This window comes from Epinephelus moara, chromosome 18 (genome assembly GCF_006386435.1).
Source record: "Epinephelus moara isolate mb chromosome 18, YSFRI_EMoa_1.0, whole genome shotgun sequence".
NCBI lineage: Eukaryota > Metazoa > Chordata > Actinopteri > Perciformes > Serranidae > Epinephelus > Epinephelus moara.
Window position 1 is genome coordinate 24,307,016 of NC_065523.1, and position 22,869 is coordinate 24,329,884.

The 22,869-nt window shown below is 42.4% G+C and overlaps 1 protein-coding gene across 2 annotated transcripts in view; it reads left to right on the forward strand.

Moving 5' to 3' along the window:
• Positions 1–22,869, forward strand: part of prkar1b (protein kinase, cAMP-dependent, regulatory, type I, beta) — a 108,451-nt gene that overhangs the window by 74,865 nt on the left and 10,717 nt on the right. For both annotated transcript variants that reach the window (XM_050069509.1, XM_050069510.1), the window contains 3 exons: positions 5,295–5,453; positions 13,353–13,413; positions 15,857–15,978. In XM_050069509.1, coding sequence (XP_049925466.1) covers positions 5,295–5,453; positions 13,353–13,413; positions 15,857–15,978 — 342 coding nt within the window. The remainder of the gene's footprint in view (positions 1–5,294; positions 5,454–13,352; positions 13,414–15,856; positions 15,979–22,869) is intronic.

A 22,869-nucleotide genomic window follows, 5' to 3' on the forward strand; every position in this document is an offset into this window, starting at 1 on the left:
TTTTTTTCCCTGTTAAAGGGGTTTTTTTGGGGAGTTTTTCCTTATCCGCTGCGAGGGTCATAAGGACAGAGGGATGTCATATGCTGTAAAGCCCTGTGAGGCAAATTGTGATTTGTGATATTGGGCTTTATAAATAAAATTGAAAAAATTGAATTGGCCCCGGTATCCCTGTGCTCCGGGGCCAAAGTAACCCAGCACTACGTTACAGAAACAACTCAAGTTAGGTTAAATTTTTTAAGAGTGTAACACCAAACCCTGGCGTTGGAGTGAAAAACAGAAGCTAAAACTCCTGTTTTTCAGTAATAGACAAAATAATCTTTTAACGCCAAACTATTACTCAGTTAATTAAGGACAGCCCCGTGCTTATTGGTTGGAAGATGTGACCTCACAGTTTTCAATCTACCATCTGCCATGTGCTGTGGGTTTTCTCTGGGTGCTGCAGTTTCCCCCACATATTTTACAATAATAATAATTTTTATAATATGAATAATAAAGTACTAATTAAAGAATTCAATGTGTCTTGTGAAGGGATTTATTTCATATATAAGTAAATGCCTAATATTTTGTGTGCACATTTATGACTATATGCTCAAGAAGCTCTCTTGGTTGTGGTGATTCACAGTTGTTGAAAAACCTGTTTTATTAGCTGTTTTATATCGTCATTAACTGCTGACTCCTAACCAGCTGGTAACGGCTGAACTTTTCCAGAAATCGTCTCGACTAAAAACAAGTCTTACCGTCTGTTGCAGGCCACATTTTGGGCTTCGTTGTAGGGCTGGGCGATATGACCAAAATCTCACGATATAGGTCGTTTCATATCCCGATAACGATACATATTAACATCCTTAATACTACATACAATTAAGGATGTTCCTGGCGACTAAACGAAAATTTTAAGTTCAACTAGTCGACCAGTCTAAAGAAAGGAAAACACTAATTTTATGGTGAATGTGCTCCAGCCAGGAGGTTATCATTTTTGCGTCCCGGCAAGGTGTATTCAGGCTCAACATATTCCATGAACTTCCTGAAGCCTTTACCTTTGACAAAGTTAAGCAGAAGCATAACTTGCGAGGTTATTGTTGTGATGAGCTGGGTTATCTTATCAAACCAGGCTGGGTCACAGCATCTCCGGGGGAACGATGTCAAATTGGTCTGGTGTGTCAAGTGTGTGGCTAGCACCGCTAGCAGCAGCAGCCGTCCTTCCGTGCAGGTTAATATCCAAATGCTTGAGATGAATGAGGTTGCGCATTGCTGCAGTTGAGTGATTATACGCCATTTTTTTCTGACACAGCCAACATGCTACCTTGTTTTCATTTTCTAGATCAAAGTGCTGCCAAACCGCGCTAGTTTTGCGAGAGGACATATCTCCAGTTTCCCACGTGCTGTTTAAAAACTCTACTTGACGATTGGGGATGGGGACTGCTTTCTGACGGCTCTGTAGCACTCACTAGTTGCGGGCAGCTGCGTGACAGTTAAGAGGCCTTGCACATGAATAAAACACTAATTGGTTAATATTTCTGGTGCCGACTAGAGAGGGGGCGGATGTTTAATCATTAAGACGACTAAATGCACGCATCCCTAGTTACAATATGTATTTAACATTCATAATCCCAAAACTAGCAACAGTAGTATTAGTAGTAAAGGCTGTAGGAGTATATGAAAGATGGAAAACAGTGATTAACTAGAAAATGCATTTCGTGCGGCACATGCGTGTGGATGCTGAATGCTGAAATGAATTCAAGACCATGGCTGAAAATGTTGAATCATAACTACTTTCTTTCTTGTTAACATGACTGAGACAAGATAAGAGATAAGATTTAATCATGTTTCAAAGAGAAATATAAATCAATTATGTAATATATTCAAGTTGCATATTTGTAAATTGAACAGCCCTCCATCTTCCATCTTTTCAGTGTATTTTCATAGCTTCGGGGATGTTCTGCTGATATGTTTCTAAAATGCTTTGCGCTGCATCCGCTGGAATTACAAAAATTGTAAGTGGTCATGATCAGCCAAGGCTGCTGCTCGGATGCTTGGCAAGATCTGCACTCCACTGAGTGTACGTTAGTTATCATTATTATTTGAGTAGATTTGGCATTTGGAAATGATATAAAAGATTTGCTGCCAAATAGACAGCATATAAAGACACTCTCTCACACTTACACAGCCCATGGGTATGCACAGATAAACACTCCCAAGTAACCACAAACAGAAGTACACAGCAACACCGTCTGCTCATCCACCTTCCAGTACATTTGATTTGTTGCTTCTTAATTACCACCAGGCACACGCAGTTTACTGTAGATATTTGAATGTCGAAAATTCAGTGACAGCTGTGGAACAGCGTACATGGTTCAAGACTTGAATTGTTTCATCATGAACTCCATTTTACCTTAAGCACAGGGCTGACTCGATGCAGTACAAGTGTTTCCAATTTCAGTCCTCATGTACTACCTTTGCTGCAAGTTTTTCGTCCTGCTTTTCTGTTCCATACTTTGGTTGGGCCAATGTAAAAATGTTTAAACCAGTTTGATATTAAGCCAAACTGGACAAATATACTAAACTTTAGCACTAGGTGTTTCACTTGACTCAGCAGCTGCTTTCGGGTGGAATATAATGACACCATGTCCTAACAGCAAACAACCCTCAAGCTATCACGTTGCATCATTTTACACTGGAGCTCTCTGTCTGCACTGAATCCGTTATATATGCACTTCTATTACCTCATAAACAAACCACGTATCTATCAGCTGTGCACTCAAGATCAGACACTTGAAAAATGGCGTACTTGCTATCTTCCTACATTTGTACTTTTTAAACAGAAAACACGCTTAATATTGTAATATTTGCTGGACATGACATAAAATATAGCCAGCAAGTAGGTTGTCAGTAGTGATCATTAAAGCTGCAGTAGGTAGAAAGCCTGAAAACGGTTGATTTTTGAGTCTTATCTGAGTTAGGTTTTGTTCGTCTCCGCCCTGAGCCCCTCCTACCAGACGAGCACGCGAGTATTTTATCCTACTTGGTTCTATTTCTCCCTCTCTGGGAGCCTCGGCTCTCCCTCACTGCGCAGCAGCCCTCCCCATCCCTCCCTCGCGGACCTGCACATACTCCTGAGCCTCGGCTCTCCCTCACCGCGCAGCAGCCCGCCCCGCACATACCCCCGAGGCTCGGCTTTCCCTCTCCGCGGAGAGCCCTTGGCTCCGCTCCCACGGCCGACCCTCACGCCCTCCGGCCGGGCCCGGCCCCACCTCACCCTTCCCCTCCCTCCGGGGCTCTGGGGAACCGAGTTCTTTCTTCCTTTTTTTGGGTTGTTTAGCCGTGTAGGCAGTTGTAGCCAATGCTGGGATAGTTATTTTACCTGGTGCACTATTCGCCATTGCCACTTGCTCACCCCTTCTGCCGGCGGCACGGGAACGTGCATATGCAGTAGAACAGCCAATAGGAACGCAGTGGTCTAAGCTGACCTTTGATTGGTTGATGCACATTGGCACTATACTGATTCTTTAGAGGCTGAACACAGAGCCATGGTGAGGTGCAGAAACCTACTGTTTGTCTCAGACCACTTGATTTACATTATGCTTAGAGGATATTATAAAATTTTTACTCAATTATACCAAAACAATGTTGCCTACTGGAGCTTTAACTAGAAACGTTCAGTTTCACTGGCAATCTCCCTCCAGCCAGTTGCCACCCTATTAAGGTTTTTGTAGTGAAATAAGAAGGTATCTGGTAGACAATTCCTTATTTCAACCTCATGAATTGGCAGTTCCTTCTTTACTGTGGCACAGGTTGCTGATGTAGACGACTTTTTACTTTGCCAGAACTTTTATTCAGTCAGAACCACTTAAGTCAAAGACAACTTTGGTCTCTGCCCTTCCATGTGCCTATGTGGAAAGCCTGAGGCAGAGAAAGCAAACCTCCCTGGGCAATGGAGGGCAACAGCTTCCTGGAACAGAACAGAGCCAGCAGCAATGACAAAGGGCAATTACAGTTATAAGTCAGACACAACATGAAAAGGAGGAGCTGGGGTGGAGGCGGGTTGTGAAGTGGCTTGCAGAGGAAGCAGTAACAGTAGGCAGGCCAGAGCAGTTTAAATAGAGCGCCCTGAAAGAGATTTGCTAATTGATTGAACAGAAACGAATCATGTGATCTATCAGGTGACTCCCTTCCACCAATCAGCTGCTCCATCAGTTGATTGGGCTGCTTGAGACCAACTGATGTAGCTGGGACGTGAGCTGAGCTTGACATCATGTCCTGCCATGAACTAACGCCATGCTCAATTAATGACAAATGCCGGTTCAGCTGGTATGCATAAAATCAAACCGATTCAAGCTTGTACACCAAACCAGACCGGCAAAACCGTAAATCGACCCAACTCTATTCCATACCTGATCCTGTTATAATGTAATGCTGATTGTTTGAACATTTGAAACAGCATGAAAGTGTACGTGGAACCTTATGGGATCAGATGTACAACAATGAAGACCGAACAAAGACTTCCAGGACAAGAGATACTTGAGGACTAGAACAGGAAACTGTGCAGTGAAAAAAATATTATTACTTGTACTGTTTGCTCTGATGTAACACTTTTGCAACACTCATGTGATTGTTCTTCTAAGCTTGACGTAACTGAAGCCAGCACTCTGTGTCTCTTTGAGGCCACCGCAATATATAGTGAAGGATGAGTCCCCTGTGGTCTTCTCTGAGCCTTGGATAATGGCTTGCGACAATTCTGGCAATTCACAGCCACCGCAGGGATACCCCCCCCCCTCCTTTCTCTCTGAGTTATTAAGGCAACAAGATAGCGGATAGTGTGTCAACAGGTGAAACCGTAACGGCCCCAGAGACAGCCTGAATGAGCATCAATGAGGTTGTATTGTCTGTGGAGCTATAGTGGCTGGCCTAAATAGAGCTGTGCATGTGTTTGTGCGTGTGCATGTAGGTGAACAAGTATGTGAGTGCCTATATGGAGAAGACTGTCCTCCATCACTTCCAAATCAAAGGGAAGGTCCTAACAAGACAGGACAGAGAAAATAAAAGGGATGGATGGAGAGATTGGAGGGATAGAAGGCCTTTTAGAGGGTCTCATTTGAGGGCTTAGTGGGGATCAAATGCTTAGGGACAAGCCCAGTGAACATATCAAACTGCCCGGAAACTGAGGAGAAGGAGAGGGGGAGAAGAAAAAGGATTGAGGTGTCTCAGGATGAGTAGAAGAGTTGAGCATTTTCACCCAGCAATGATTTACATTCTTCAGAAGCGTTGAATCACTCCGTTTCTTGTTCTGTCTGCAGGTGTATGTGAACGGGGAGTGGGTGACCAATATTGGAGAGGGAGGTAGTTTTGGAGAATTGGCCTTGATCTATGGGACTCCCAGAGCTGCCACCGTCAAGGCCAAGACTGATCTTAAACTGTGGGGCATCGACCGAGACAGCTACCGGCGCATCCTGATGGTATGTACTTCAACACTCTGTCTCGTACTACTTCAGGATACACTTTGAGTTAAGTTCAGACTCTCTCAACATACCAAATACAATTGACTGATTGATTGATTGATTGATTGATTGATTGACAATTGCTATTACTCTGTAGCAACTTGATTGGGTATCCATTAAGGGTGCACCATCGAGTTTTCTTGTAAAAGCCATGTTTACATTCAGTGTTCCTCACCAAGATGTATTGTGTGTACCCTTGTTGAATATATTTCCTTCTTTATAAAAACATCTGATTTCTTAAAGATCCAGTGTGTCTTTGCTGGTGCATTACAGCTTATGTTGGATGTATGGAAAAGAAAGTGGTATTGTGTCACATGAATCTCCAGTGGATGTTGAATACTCAAGTGGAAATACAATTTATCTTGTGGCTCTAAAATGCAAGTATTAGCTTTTGTGGAATTTGTGAATGAATTAATTTATGTATATGTTATAATCAAATGGGCACAGCATGAAGCTTGTTTCTCTGACTCAACAATAACAGTAAGCGAAAGTGTCAATTGTCTGCAGAAGTAGTGACTTGTTCAGTCCGAAGTATTCTTCCAATACACTACAGATTAGGAATTTAACACCTGGGTTTTAACTTAGTTCAAATATTCAAATTTATTTATTTAGGATATTTTGGCTTGTTCATCGCACCCTCAAAATCTGGTTACGACGTTTCTTCTTCCATCTTCAAACTACCCAGGAGAGCACATGATGACAGACCTAACCCCTCAACACCCACACAATGACACAATATAGTAGGGCTGTAGACTCCTGGTCGACTAGTCGATTATTTGGTCGCTATGCTCTCATCCGACCAAATTCTCATTAGTCAAATAGTCGCTGTGTTACTTTCATAAGGAGAAAAGTGCTACATCAATAGCTTTCCAGGATTAATCCATTATTTCCTGTGGCGGGGGGGACAGGCTAAGTTACCTGGTGAAAATGGGAGTGTTTTCAAAACACCCCCATTTTCACCAGTAAGCAAAACCAGAAAACCCAAGACTGCATAAATTGGGTGTCATTCCATTATTTATGAGACAAGAAAGGGTTGGCTAGTTTCACTTGGGGAAAACAATTGATCGCTCTCCATTGACTTTGTATTACATAAAGGTGCCTCCTTGTCATTTACGTTAACTAGCAAAAAAGACAAAATTACCTAGGAGCTGCTTTGTGGTGGGATGCACTACTAACATAGGAAATAATCCATAACTATGTTTTTACATAGCTGCCAAACCAAAACACTGAGCTTTTAAGGATTAAGACGTGAAGCATCAGCAGGAAGATATGGGAAAAATGTGGGATCCTAACACTCAGTATGCCTGTGTACAGCAAGCATTTTGCTAACTTGGCTAGACAAACTGCAGAGGCTGAAGCTAACTTAAATATGGAATGCCTGGTTATGAGTTTTGTCATCTTAAATGATGATCTTACCTGATAATTTGATTTATTCTGGCTGTTCAGTGGTATCATTTCTCCAAGATAAGCAAGGTAAGGAGAAGGGACACTGAGATAGACCAATAATATTGAGTTTGTCAGTGTACCTTTCTCTGTGTGGTAAACATAGGGTGCTAAATAATCCTTTGACATGCTGATTCTAATGTTTGTAGCCAGCTTCCGGCATTTTGTTAGTATTTCAGCCCTTTGTTGCATATTGTGGCGCCAATAGTTTTCCCCCTCCGGTGGGCGTGGTATTCACAGTATACCGCGTTGTGCTCTGTCTCTATAGACAAGCGACTGCTTCAACCACGTGACATTTGTTTATAATGCTCGGTGTGCTTGACAAAGTGCAGTTTGAATGCTAACCAAACCAAATGAAAAATGTAATAATGTTGCAACTTCACCCCAAATCGCATGCAGTCTACAGACTACAGGTGTGAGAGAAACCCTAAATGTGATGTACACACAATAAAAATGTACTGTAGTACACTCTTTACAGTCTTATCATTTATTGTCCTTCAATTGCAATATTTTCTCCCACTCAACCACTTAAGACTCCTTAAAACACTTAAGATAGCTGCTTTCATTTTTATATTCAAAATCTACACACACACACACACACACACACACACACACACATGCATTTACATACACACACAAAAACCACCTCCACCAGCGGGTGTATCTTTCCCTTAATGTCTCTCTAGCTCTGTTGCTAGATGAAAAAAAGGGGGAAAAGGGAGGGCTGTGGAGGAGAGAGGGTCAACCCTAATGCCTCGATACACACTTCCAGCTCTGGGAGCTTATCTCGCAGGAATGTCTAAATGTTTAAACTGGAAACACAAGGTGCTCTGCCCTAGCTGTCATACAAATTCACACACACACATTTTGGGTGCTGTTAGACTGACTAATTACTGTCTCCATGCCCAACTAAATACTTCCTCAAAATGTTCTTAACACCTTGCTCCAAATAAATTAAGATAGCCTCCAATTAACCTTCCAAACACCCGTGTGGATCTAAGCTTTCATCATCAGCAGTGAACGCTCTGCTCTGTGTCAAACAGTTTACACCCGCAGAGATGGAAGAAGGTCGGTGTTTGGACTGCTCAGCTCAATGTAAAGTTGGCACTGGCCTGCCCAGCACTCATGTCACCTCTTAAGCACATAGTTTAACTGAGGGCACAGTCTGCCCTGGTAACCTTTCTTTGAGAGGATTCTCTCTCCCTCTCCAGCTCTCATTCCTTCGTTCCTTCCAGCAGCAGCAGGAGGGGAGACGGGGTGAAGCAGAATTCAATTATGTGAACCTGTAGTTAATTATTGCTGTCAATGATTTGTAAAGCTGTTTTTATAAAGTGTGGTATTCTGGCAACATCGTAGGCCAACACATCAAGCATTCTCTGTGTCTAAGTATGTGTGTGTGTGTGTGTGTGTGTGTGTGTGTGTGTTTCCCAGTAAAATTATGGTGAGTGCTTGTGTCTGCAGCTAGTTAGTCAGGAGCGCAGGAAGGTGTGCTGCAGCTACCATCAGTTTCATTGTTTGCACATCTGCCTCTCTGCTGTCCTGCGTCTCTGCTGGATCTCCACATTGTCTAATTGATAATTTGGCCGAACAGTTTTACATCTGTGCAATCACCTTCAAGAAAATAAGTTGATATATCTATAAGTTAATATTTGGTTTTCTTTTAAAACATCAAAATGAATTCTGTTCATGAATTCTATAAACGGATATGTGCGTATGAATGCAGAATCTGTCGGACAAGATCTTGGTATCAGAAGCGTTGTGGTTTCTGTTTGTAGTCCATTTGTAGTCTGAGTAGCATTGACACTTTTGAGTGGGCTTTGGTTGCATGTAGGTAATAGTCTGTATAGAGAGCAAGAGAGGCAGAGCACAATCTCGGAACCCATCGGCTTTCATCTGACAACTCATCGGAACCCACTGGCTTTCATCTGATGACTCATCGGAACCCATCTACACATCTGACAACGTTTTCCCTTGTTTTTTCATTTATCTGCATTTATATGCAGATCTTTGTTTATGAAGGTTATCGTCTCTAAACTCCAGCTTCATTTTTGTGTCTCAGGTTGCTAATCAGACTGTAAACAATAATGGCACACCAAAGAGAAAGTCTTGGCCCAGATATCCGTAATACAGATATTCGCTGGCCACAACAGAACCTCCGAAATATTGGCTGTCAGAGAGATAGCTGATGGGTTCAGAGATTCCATCTGGAGCAACCGTATCCCTAAACATATTTTACCTCTGCTGATTGCATGTGTGTTGACATATATTGAAACAAAATAAAAATATTGTTATGATACATTATTCAACCGATCAGTGCCTTTATTGTCATTGAGCAGCTGTACTGAAAAATTTGGTATTTCCAGTGGGTACATTTAGAAATTCAAAGACAAGCAGACACATTAAAGACGATATATATAACTATAAATAAGCATAATAATAGGGTATTATGGCAGAGTTAGTGTGATAAATTATTGCACAGTCATGACATATTTCACATATTCAGGATACTTTCCACACATTATTACACATAACTTAAAGCATGGTCATTTGGTATAATTCTTTAATAGCATTTGGGTGAAAGCTTTTCAGGAATCTGAAACAAGGTCAATGATTTAATTTTTGTTGATCTAAGTGAAGCTCACAAAACACTATCCCAATTTATCACAGGCTAAATCCATTGAAATATATAACTCCAAGTCTTTTTGAATCTTTGTAGAGTAGAGCGTATTCAATTACAACTGAAAAGATGAAGTCCTTATCAAACCTGATTAATTTTCTGGTGATCAACTATTTGATTAATATACAATCAAGCAAAAATGTACAAATATTCCCTGTTTATAGCTCCTCAGATGTTGAGGTTTTCCCTTTTTTCAGTTTTATATCATTATAAATTGAATTTATTTGGGTTGTGGACTGTTGATTTGACAATGAGAAACATTTTGAAGACGTCACATTGGACTCTCAGAAACTCTGAGGAGCATTTTCACGGTGCCGCGGTGGTGCAGTGGTTAGCATTGTTGCCTCACAGCAAGAGGGTTCCTGGTGCCCTTCTGCCCTTCTTGGAGTTTGCATGTTCTCCCCATGTCGGTGTGGGTTTTCTCTGGGTACTCTGGTGTCCTCCCACAGTCCAAAGACATGCAGGTTAATTGGTGACACTGAATTGCTCGTAGGTGTGAATGTGAGTGTGAATGGTTGTCTGTCTCTATGTGTCAGCCCTGTGATAGTCTGGTGACCTGTCCAGGGTGTACCCTGCCTCTCGTCCAATGTCAGCTGGGATAGGCTCCAGCAACCCCCTGACCCCTAACAGGATAAGCGGTTACCGAAAATGACTGTTAGTTTGACAATAAGGAACATTTTGAGGACTCTCAGAAACTCTGAGGAGCATTTTCACAGTTATTTGATATTTCATAGACTAAACAGTTCATCAGGTTATCAAAAAATTAATTGACTGATTGATTGATAATGAATATAACATTTAATTCTAGCTCAATTTTATAGCATCCACATGTTTGCATTTGCCCCTGAAGACATCAGTTCTAATTCTTCCTTTAGCCTGTACCTTGTGCCACGACCCAATGGCAAAAATGACATATACCCATACCAATCAGCATCATCCAAACTGGCCTTGAAGCAATTTCAGCCACTGAGCATGCTGATAACAATATGAATATGTCCGTAATCTCACCTTACCCCCTCACCGCCTCCTCGCCTCCTTATCCTGGAGTGCATTTAGTAAACAATGTGATACCATTCCCTGTGATAAACACACTCTCCATTGTGTTGCTGCCAGTCATACAATACCCACCTTGTTGTGTCATCTCAGTCTTTAAACGCACACAGCTACAGACAAAGCCATTAACAAACTGACAGACCACTGTCAACAAACAGAACACAAGACGAAATGAGACAAGGAGGAATGATACCAAGAAATAAGGAGGGATGTGTTTCGCATTGGACAGAGATGAAGGTGATGGGGATGAGGCGTGAGGTACGGTTGGTTTAGTCTGGCTTGACTCCACACCTCAACTCTTTGATGATCCTACCTCAAAGACGGCGAGCAGACACAGAGGCTGGTTCATCTTTAACCGCGGGAGGAGCGAACACATTAGGGCCAACAACAGGAGTAGGGGAGTTTTGTACAAGAAACATGTGCTCAGGCCCTCCCAAGTAGACAGGAAGGATAAGGACAGATAAAAAGAATGCAAAGAGAGAGAAAAAATGATGTGCACCAACAAAATGAATGATGAAATTTTAGAATCAGAAATTTGGAGAAGTATCATTTTCATTCCATCCAGCCCGGTCAACCCCCATGTTGGCCCACCCAGCCCTTCCTACACCAGTCGCATAAATCAGACCTGCTGTGTAATGTAATGTTATGTACGCATGGTAAGCCTTTAAGCCCAGCAAGCCTGTCTGAGGAGCTCTATGGGGAGGCTATGAAATCAGGGGACCAACTCCACATTTTTGTGGAAGGTGCATGTGTGTGTTTGTGCGAGATTGTGTTAGAGGTAGAGTATACATGTGAGTGTTTGTATTTGCTTGCTTAATGAGCATGAAGTTTCTTCTCTGCAGAGACAGCAACGAAACATAAGTGGCAGAACTTAAAACAGACTGCATGCTCCCGCACACACACACACACACACACACTGACACCACACGCACACACACACACACACACACACACTCAAATCATTTATCCAGGAGGGAGGCGATGCAGGCTAGAATTCCTTTAATCAAGTTGTTTACGATTTTGAGCTTGACGTTGGCTCACTTGGGAACATTTTCTCCCCTTTTAAGACAAAATGTGAAATTATATGAAATTAGAGGCAGCAGCGGGACTCAGGCACTTATGCACTAAAGACACCCCAAGCCTCAATATATCATTTCCATATGCAGAGGCAGACACAGGGCGGACAAGATCGTCTCTCCTCACTCTCTCTGTTTCTCTTTATGTTCCCGCTTTCTCCGAGTGGTTCTGTGCAACGAAGGAGGGGGAAAAAACGGAGAAATGCAGTTAGGGAAGGGGGTCCTCTGGGTCTAGACTTGTCAGGAAGCACCTGACGTTCATAGCAGAGGCAGCGAGGGGAAAGTCCCCATGCCTGGTGGGTGGGGTGGGCCACACACACGCACAGACACACAGACACACACACAAGCGATGAAAATTACCACACAAGTCATACACACCTCCATTAGTGTGACCTCATGAACTGTGTCTAAAATGTTGGTGATAGATTACCCCATACTGGAATTTTAATTTGAATGTCTCCATAATCTGTAATATAATGTGACACTACTGATTTTTGTTGAATTTGTAATGTGATTGAAATTTAATTAACAGAAAAAGGAAAGTAAGAAAAGAAAGAAAGAGAGATCTTACATTGACCATATCAAAACATAATGACACGTTTAATTAGTGAAAAGAATGATCTTTATTGACAAAATCTTTTCATTTTCAAAGTTAAAACATTGTTTCAGTTACTACTCTATGATTGTATACCTTTTCTTCCTCTGACCATGCTTTTCTTTTCTTCTTTTCCTCTGCCATTTTTTTTGACTATCTAACTATGAGCCAACTTTGTAAGATGATAAGTCCAAGCAAGCAAACAATCTCCATGGACACTTTTACCTCTGTAATATCTCTTTCAATGCAGTGAGTGACTTAACGGTTCAATGGCGATTCGGTGCGACTGTGTAAGCCCCTCAGCTAAGGAGAAATTAAGCTTTAAGTGTCATACTTAAGGAGAAAACTGAAGGTGTTTTGTGCAAATGGTATTTTGCGTAAGTAAAAGTTCTAGAATATAAGTATTATCAGAAAAATATAGTTAAAGGTCCGGTGTAAGATTAAGGTGGATTTAGTGGTGTCCAGTGGTGAGGATTACAGATTTCAACCAGCTGAAACTTCTCCTGGTTAGAATTCCCTCAGTGTTCATTGTACAGGAGATTTTTACCAGGAGCAGAATTATCCGCAGAGGTCTCGTCCTCTCCAAAGCAAACAGACCCAGTGATTTAAACCGGTAAAAACACTAAATAAAGCAGTTTTACCTTACACATCAGTGTTTTTCTGATGCTGTTCGACACAGCAGGGCTGCTAACTGTGATGCCCGACATGAAAATGCGTCTTTCTAGAGTTCTAGTGTTTGGTTTGTACGTTCTGGGAAACTGTAGAGGCAACAAAAACACAACAGTTTTTATTTTCAGGTGATTACACACTAAAGAAAACATACTTATTTTATAATACCTCATTTCTTCCAGTATATCCCCCTCTATCCTACACACTGCACCTTTAAATCAGTTCCTCTTCTTGAAACCATGATCACAATGTTTTGCAGGATAATCCCAATATTCAATTTTACATACACTTTCAGAGTGAGTGTGTGTCTAATGCTGAATGTCTCTCCTGTGTTTGTCTTACAGGGCAGCACACTGAGGAAGAGAAAGATGTATGAAGAGTTCCTCAGCAAGGTTTCCATCCTTGGTAGGTCTGAATGTCTAAAAATGTATCATGTAATGAGCATGCCATGTTTCTGCTATACCCTTTATTTCTTGCATTTAGGAATGTAGTGTAGTGTGGAGTGTGTTTGCACGTGTATGCTACGCATTAATTTTAAACACCAGGTCAGAGAGTCCAGAGTGCAGGCAGTTAAATCTGCCGGGTGCAACATATACTGTAGATTTGCCCACATAAACACAGGCGCACGTTGTCACACAAGGCCCACAGCTGAGTAAGGTCTGTGTGTACAGTCCTAATCTTCTCGCACTGTTCATACTAAAGCCAGTCACACACTGCAATGTCGCTGTGTGGACAATTAAAGAATAGGGAGTTAACATAAGCCTCTCTTTTCCCACTGGAATTTGGATCACACCAGCCTGCACAGGCCGTCGGAGGAACGGCGAATGAGATTCATTCAGACTTTCAAAACGAGTTGCAATTGGAACTGACATCTCATCCCCTTCCACTTGATCGTGTGTGTGTGGTGTATGGAGTAAGGCCATGCCCCCTGTACAGAGTTATTAGCTGGCTGAGTAAACACATACACTCAATTCAGGTCTTAGGAGAGAGTCTCTGCGAGATCCACTCTCTTTTCATTCACCTCCTTTCTTCTGCGTCTCCCTTTTTGACAGCCTTGTCGAGGCCTGTATTCAAAAGCCCGCCTCCCTCTTCCAAGTGCTTTTCCTCTCTTCATCCCTCTTTCTGTCGCTCCGCTTCTCCGCTCCACCTCTTTGAATTGGAGGAGGGGTCGGAGGCGGGAGTGTTTTTGTTTGTCTTTGATTTTCGAGATAGCCACGAAATTGGGTACAAGCCCTTGATGTCGAGGAGTGAAGGAGGGGGTGAAAAACAACATGTTCTTTGTCACACATCCCAGTGGCCAATTCCCTGTGTAACATACCATGTATGTGTGTTGCAAGGTGATCCGAGTGGGTTCAGGCTCTGCGGAGCGTGAAATGTAGGTTCTTTGGTCGACACATTTGTGTATCGTGTTACATGCCGAGCTGTTAAGGATCACTACTATAGGACCTGCTGCCTTTAGCTTCCAGCCAGACAGAGGACATCCATCTGGGGCCGGCAGACACCGCGGCCCCACCAGAGGGGACACTGGACACCTCCGACTGATCAGACTTCACCTTAGTTAATCCTAAGAACATACACATTTACACACTGGGATCAGTTACTGAGCACATCAGGAGACAATCTGCTGTAGTTTACGCCTCTAACTCACGTCTTAGTCAAGTCAAAACACTGAATCACCCTGTTATCCAGACAAAACTCAAGATGAGGAGTCTTTTTGCTGCAGATAAGTCACATTCCACTCGTAGATTTATAGACTCTGAAGATAAGGCAACAGTAATCCACCGAATTGTGAAAGAACGATGTGCTCATTTGGTGAATCATCTGTGTGGCGGTATTTAGTTATTAGTGGCTCCTCTTGCTATATATATCAATAGTTCAGACTTGCTGAAAACTCCTCTGGTTGGAACATTTTTCCCAGTGAAGATGTGTGACCGTCTGTGTTTTTGGTTTCTGTGTGAATACCAACAGCTTCTAGAAATATCCCGGGGCTAACCACGTCACTGTACATGTGGTCGGACAGTCGGAAAGACAGCTGTCGCCACCAGCTCTCAGGATCAACAAAAACTGAGAAAGATAGATCCTATCACAGGTTTTGGCAGGACATGTTTCACAAGTCGTGCACATTTAATAGAGCCTTAGAAATAAATATCTATTCTGAGGTTTCACAGTTGCTTATCGCTCAATCTAAATGGTTTTAGCTATATATTTTCAGTTGATTTAATAGCTGTTAATACAACCTATACTAATATAAGTCCTGTCCCTGAGGTGTAGCTGAATAACAGAGGGGAAATATTCAGTTTCAAAACAGCAGCAATAGATTCTCTTGATGAATCTCAGCCACTGAACCGACAGTACTCTCACTATGGTTTGCATTACACTTCATTTTTTTTGGATTACATCTTACACTGTAAGTACATCCTCTACATATTAACTTTACAAGCACCAAGCAGATGCTCTTATCTGTGCCAGTTTACACTGAGTGATCATATCTTTGGGATAAAACTTTAGATCCTTCTGTTATTGTATGGTCAGCTCTCTGTCAGCACACCCCACAATCTGCTGAACTGAGGTCTTACAGATTAAGGTGTTAGTTTAAAGGTGTTTTAGCTCCATGAGGCTCCATGAGAAGAGGGAGGAGGCTAGGGGGATCTGAGATGTAACGGTCCCTGATGAATGACTGGATTAGACCAAAGTAGGAATTATTGTTCCCACCAGTTTAGTAGAGTTTAGCAAGAGACATCATCTCAGATCACAGAACACACTAAAAACACAGAGAATACATGTTTATTTATCTGCTGTTGTATTCATCAGTGTAAATAACACATTGTTCTCACTGATCTGCTCACAGAGTCTTTGGATAAGTGGGAACGTCTGACTGTGGCCGATGCTCTGGAGCCCGTTCAGTTTGAGGATGGAGAGAAGATAGTGGTGCAGGGAGAACCTGGTGATGACTTCTTCATTATTACAGAGGTAAGGTCTGCGGGAGGACTGTGTGTGTTTGTAGGTTACAAGGGGCAACCTCTAGGGCTGAAAAATAAAGCCGATGTAGAAGTGCCAAAAAGTGCAGTTCTTTGAATGGCCACTTGAGGCTGGCTCCAAGAGTGAGTCAATCCCCATCAAGGCTGCCCCCGACTAAGAATCTTCCTAGTCAACCAATAGTCATCATTTAGGGCCATTAGACGACGAGTTGCCCGCATGTTTACGATATTAATTCAATTTTTAAATGATATATTTTGGGCGGGGCAACACAATGGTTTGAGTTGAAGGTCTGAGAAAGAATAGTCTCAGTAACATTGTTAACACTAAAACCGTACTAATGAACCTTCATTAATATAGGCCTATATTTTATCTACAAGTGCACGTCACACACTGAGAGAGCCGCCTGTTAATGACGCTGTCGGTAAAGCAGTAATGATTGTGCTAAGTTGCTAATGGGCATGTAGCTACTTCCATGTTTCAGATGATACGTCACGTTTGTAGTCGACCAATGAAGATGAGTTTACATATCACCTTGGGTTCGTCCTTTCAAATTAAATTCCCACATGGTCCAGTCATATAGGTTTTGACTTATTTCGACAAGGCGCAGCTCCGAATAGTTTCATGTTTTGTTTTGTTTATTTTTTTCTGCGACTAAGCGACCAATGAAATCTTGCCAACTAACAACGTTTCTGGTTGACTAGTGTTTGGTCGACTATTAGGGGGCAGCCCTAATCCCCATAGATTCACATGTTAAAATGCCAAACTTTCCAACTTTCCAGCAGAAATAATAATAATAAAATAAATAAATAAAAAAGGTTTTGGTCTCTATAGCTAATTTCTCTGTTCATCACAACTGTACAGGAGATGAATTCTTGAATAACTCACCTGTTCACATTTGATTAAAGCTTAAAGTTACACATAATTAAGGGTGGTGGTTGTGGTACATTTTGTTTATGAGCCTGTTTTTCGCTCTTGAAACGTAGCATTAGCATTAACACCATGGACTATATACACCATGCTAACCAAGACAGCTAGCACTAGATTTAGCGCCATCCTCTCGTCCAAACATGGTCACCTCTGGCTCAAAAAATCCAAGATGGTGACAGTCAAAATGTCAAACTCAAGGCTTCAAAATTGGAGTCCTCAAACCAATGGATGACATCACGGTGGCTACATCAATTAATTTATAGTCTGTGGTGTTTTACTATTGTGGATATCTTGAAGAAAAGGCAGAAATAGCTCAGTAGGATGGGATGTGTAATAACTTTCTTTTAATGTTACATTTCCTGTTAACACATGGGACCCAAGACCGTGCATGTGTCATCAGGTGGGCGCCTGGGGTTGATGTACATGTCATCATGCAGAGACGTTGGTGGGCTCTTTGCTGAGGTCCGAACGGATCCCAGTTTATTGCCACCAGCAGACAGACTACCCGGTGTTGTTCCCCTGCCCCGGCCCACAACCACGACTCCTGTGTGAAAAACGCATCCCCCTCACACTGCAAGCTCTGTGGAAGTGGGGCCCCTGGTGCTGCTTCATAAAGGGCCCCCTGCCTGTCATCCTAACACACTTTTGATTAACTCCATACTTACACAGCTTTCACCAGGGTCAAGTCAAGAGGGCCCTGTGTGTTGAAGGGGCGGGGGCCCAATCTGCTATCCTCCTCCTCCCCTCGCCTCTCATTCTCAGACTTACTTTAAGGTTCGTCTCTGTCAGTAGCTTTGTCTGTTGCACAGTAGCTCTAGAGAGCAGTGCACTGGTTACAGTGTATGGGAGTGGTTAGGTGCGGTTAAGCCAGAGGAGGATTTTATCAAAGGTGCTGAGTGATCTATCGCTCCTTATCCCTCCTTTGACTCGCTCTGGTTCTTTCTCTCCACCTGTGCCCCTCCAGCACAGCACTCCTCCTTTATATCTTTCTTTGATCTATCCTTTTACTCTCTTAGTTCTGCTTCTCTTCAAAGTTACACATTGCAGTTTGTAAGTATTGGGACAGTGATATATTTCCAGTTGTAATGGCACCCATCCAGCGCATTAAATTTGAAATATAACAAGGTTAAAGTTCTGACTCTCTACTTAAGAGTTTTGATGGAGGTCACATCTATGTTGGGTGAATGGCGTAACACTTGGTGTGGCCCTTTTTCTGCACAAACCCAATGCAATAAATCAAACTTAGCATGTGTTTAACTTGCTGAAAAAGGAAAGCAAAAATGGTAAAAAGCATCTGAAACCAGCAAAAACTGAAGACAGCTGCAGTTCAGCCCTCGCAGTGCACAACTAGGGAAGAAGATATGTTAGCAGGAAGTAAGTGATTGCAAAGAATGTACAAAAAAAGGACATTTGAACATGGCTTCCTACATTATTTGTCCGATGTGAGGACTGTTTAGACCAATTAAAGAGAGACAATAGGCATTTTTGGAGCAGAGAAACTTTAAAAAAAAAAAAGGTTTATGAACCCCCCTTTTCATTGTGCCTGCAATAAATGAACCAGGGATGATTGTAGATCTTAGAATGCCATTTTTCTATTTAGTGTCTTAGTCTATATATGGATGAAATATGTATTTGTTTTGTCGTGTCTTGTTTTGCAGTGGTTTATTTTATTATTATTGAGTCTCGTTTTAAACATATGTGCCCACTGCATATGGTGGAGCATGTTTATGTTGACAACCAAGGCCAGCTGCATATGTTATGATGAAGAGATTGGTGGTTCATGGTGGGGGGGTTGTATGCATATTTGTGATATATGTTGTGATGCATTTTATTTTGTATTGTTAATCAGAAAAAAAAAACTATTTCAGAGTAGGTACTCTTGCAGCATGAGAGGAAGTATGATCAAACATGTGAGCCAAGGCAGTGCTGACAACCGCCATTTTTAAAAACTCCTTAGCTGTGTAAACAACAGACGTCACAAAGTACAAACAACAGCTCATAAAAATTGAGGGGAAAAAAAAAAACGCAGAAGAAAGCACTGATAAATGGACCAACAATGAAGTCCAGGCTTTACTGAACATATCTGGGGCCTTTCCTCGGACCTACAAAGAAAGCCTTTTTCACATGCCTACGTGGAAAGCATAAGGCGGAGAGAGCACACCTCTCTGCCCTTCAATGTGCAAACAAGGAAAGCCTAAGGCATAGAGAGCACACCTCTCTGCCCTTCAACGTGCAAACAAGGAAAGCCTGAGGCATAGAGAGCACACCTCTCTGCCTTTCAACGTGCAAACAAGGAAAGCCTGAGGCAGAGAACAAACCTCTCTGCCCATCCATGTGCCTACATGGAAAGCCTAAGGCAGGGAGAGCAGCAGCAAAGACCCGCCTGGGAAAAGAACAGAGCATGATCATTTTTGAACGATGATGACAGACTACCGCCGCCTGCTGCTAAGGAGAGTTATCTCCTCTCATGCAGGTGCAGAATGTTCATTCTAGTTGACTGTTGGCTGTAATCTTTGCAATGTGTGCAGGTGCAACTTTTTGTCCGTAACACAGGCAACGTGAAGAGAAGCAACAGTTTGCCTTCATGGCTGCTGGTTATTTGATGTCAGTTTGGTGTGTCTGGGCCTTAAAGCTGAAAGTTGACATTTGTCATGTCAAATATTCTTAAGTGCAAAACAACAAAATATGCATCCCTGTCCAAACATGTATAGACTGCACTGTATATATCTTTACCTCACATTACCCGACTAGTGTTGGTCAAGTTTGAAGCCTCCAACTGAAGCCTCGTGAAGCTGCAGAAATCCTTTAAAAGCCAGTTTGACGATGCAGAAAATGAACCAAATTGGGGTTTAGGACACAAATATAGCAGTCACTTTAGCTATGCATGACTCATCAAACTGAGACTTGTACATCCCAGAGAGGACAGAGGCAAAATTAGCCAAGAAATCTGGGGGATTATTGGATGGAGAGACAGAGCAGGAAGAGGAGATGAAGGAGGAAAGACAGGGATGAAGTCGTAGCAGGCAGGCACCTCACTCCAGTATGTGTCACTGCAGACACTGAGCCTCACCCATCAGCAGTTTTTGTCTCTTTCTTTAATCCCTTTTCCCCTTTCTCCTATCCTTCATTTTCCCCTAAGCTCTCCTTCTCTCAGTCCCTCCCTTCCTTGCTGTCTCTCCTACTCTCTCCGTCTCTCATGCAGCAGGGCCTGACTTTCCCAGAGCAGGGTGGACTGTGGTGGAATGTGTGTTGCTGACTTTCACACGGGGTCAGGAGACCCAGCCTCCCGGGAGGGAGACGAGAGAGAGAAAGAGAGAGGAAGGATGAGTAACAGAGGGCAGGGAGGGACATATAGGGAGAGGAGGTTGATTCAGAAAGGACCACAAGAAAGGTGGGAGAGAACGATGTTGTCCTACAGTGAGATCCGTCTCGCAACAACTTTACTCACTCGCCATCCTCTCCTCTTTTTCTCTATGTGCACACCTTTAATTCTTTTACTTAAACCAGCTTGTGATGTCAGCGCTTTGTTCAGTCAGAGCTCATTCTCACTCCTATCGCCTCCCTCTTCCTTTGTCTCTTCTCACTCTCTCGTTGTTTCTGCGGTTTCGGAGCATCAGCCAAACACAAACCCCACAATCACTAATTACATGCTGCTGATGGGGAGGATTAACAAAAGGGGGGGCATAGAGGCATCACTTTCTTTGCCTGCCTGGGAGGAATAGAGCCCTAATGAAAAGTGACATGTTTACATTTTTTTTCTTTCTTGCACTGTACAAACAAGCTTTTACAGAACTCTGGGGCCGTGAAGACTCAGCCTCACCTTCCCGCGCATCCCCTCCTTCCTTTCTTTCCTCCATTTCATCCTGTCTTCAGGACTTATGCCCCTGCTTACCCAACATGCACATTCTTGGTCTCTCATGCTCACACTCAAGCCGAGCACCCTGTCCTCTGTGCTCTCACCACTGCCATGGGCGGATTATGAGACAGTGGGCGTCTGGGCACAGATATGCAAAAGGCTCCACCACCTCTCGTACAAGATGCCCAGGCTGTGTGGGGGTTTTACCTTTTTTTTTTTCATGCATCTTTTTGTGTTTCTGTGTCTCTTTGTAGTCGTTAGGTGTTTGAGGTCATTTTGTGTTTCCTTGTGGTTGTTTTGCCCCTTTATGTAGTTATTTTGTGTCTCTTTACAGTTCCTTTGTTTCTCTTTGTGGCCATTTTGAGTCTCTTCCTGGTCAGTATGTCTTAATTTGAGGGACATTTTGCAGGTGAAGGCCATGGTGGGGGCGCTGATATTTTGGGGCCCGTCCATGACCACTGCTGCCTAAAGTTATCCACAGAAACAGAGGGAGACAGAGAGACAAGTAAAATTGTTGAAAATCAGAGACATCAGTAAATATGTGAAGTACATTTAATACGTAATGCACAACATCTTCCAGGTTTTGGCATTTTTCCGAAAAAGACAATGTTCCCGCTAAGCCAGGGGTGTCACACATACAGCCTGTGGGCCAGAACCGGCCCACCAAAGGGTCCAATCCGGCCCACTAGATGACTAGACTAAGAGGTGCCAGGTTTCAAGAGCAAGTTGAACATGTTGCCTACTTCATGTAAGATTCTGCTTCACAGGCTTTTCCATCCTGACCAGAATACAGTCCTCTGATATAATAATTAATACTTACTGTGACCATGTTTAAAGATATTGAAGATTGTGTAAAATACTGTCAATCAGCAGCTTCAGTTCAAAAGAATCTGTATCAGGAGATGTATGGATAAATGCACGTCATGACAGTGAGGAGGAGAAAAACTGAGGCTCTATTGAAATTGTGCTTATTTTTCTTGAGACATTTCAGGCTGTTCATCTGTTTACAAAAGGTTAAATGTCTTCTTGTAATTCTTTAGAACAAAAAATGGGAAAATATTGGAGCTGATGGTCCTTAAAGGTTATTTTGCGATGGATTTATTGGGCCGGCCCATCTGAGATCAAATTGAGCTGTATGTGGCCCATGAACTAAAATGAGTTTGACACCCCTGCACTAAGCTGTTTACATGGCTAATGAAAATGAATATTCCACTAATACTCCCATTTACAAGCAGCTGTGCATATTCCGGTTAACATGTCCTAACATGCTGTTTATCACTTCAAAACATGGAAAAACTGGAACAACTGGAGCCACTTGTGTTGTTTTGCTTCTCTGCATCAAAATTGGATTTTTTTTCAAAGTTTTCCACCAGTGGCAACTTGTTTCACCGTGTGAACATGGCCTTCCTCTTTCATTCCTTCAGCCACTTCTTTGAAAAGGCCAGATATTTTTGCATCTCCAAAAACCTGTTGATGTCCAAATGTGGGCTTTTCTTTTCGGTGTGCATCTCTTGCGTCTGCAGCCTTGCAAACTGTTGGCAAGCTGGTTTACGTACAACACACAGAGCTGACCGTTAATAGGTATGAGGCTGTGTGTCGCAAACTGCGGTAAAAATCCCAGTTGAGATGCATATTGTAAATGAATGTCCAAAGAATGCTCCTAAAACCTGAATATCATCAGCGTATCCCACGTCTTAATCAGAAAATGCTATAAATGGAGAAAGGCCTAATGCTGTTTACATGACCCGTATCAAAAGTGGAATATTCTTATATTCGGAATAATAGTGTGTGAATATTGGTGTGTATGTAAATGTAGTCAGTGAGAGTTTTGAAACATGGTGTTAGATATGCTGCTTCTTAGGCACATTCTTTCCTCTCAGTTTTCTTTACGTCTCGCCTTTTAGCATAGGTGGAACAATTTCACAATTTTTAAATCCCTTTTAAGACTCCTCTTTACGTTAATCTGATGGCAGTTTTAAATGTCGGCCATGCTTTTAAACTTTAAGTCTTGAGTCATTGGTGTTAATGTCACAGTGGAGTTACAAATCTTTTTTGATTTTGAAATGAAGCCAATCAGACTCATGACTCGAGTTGACTTC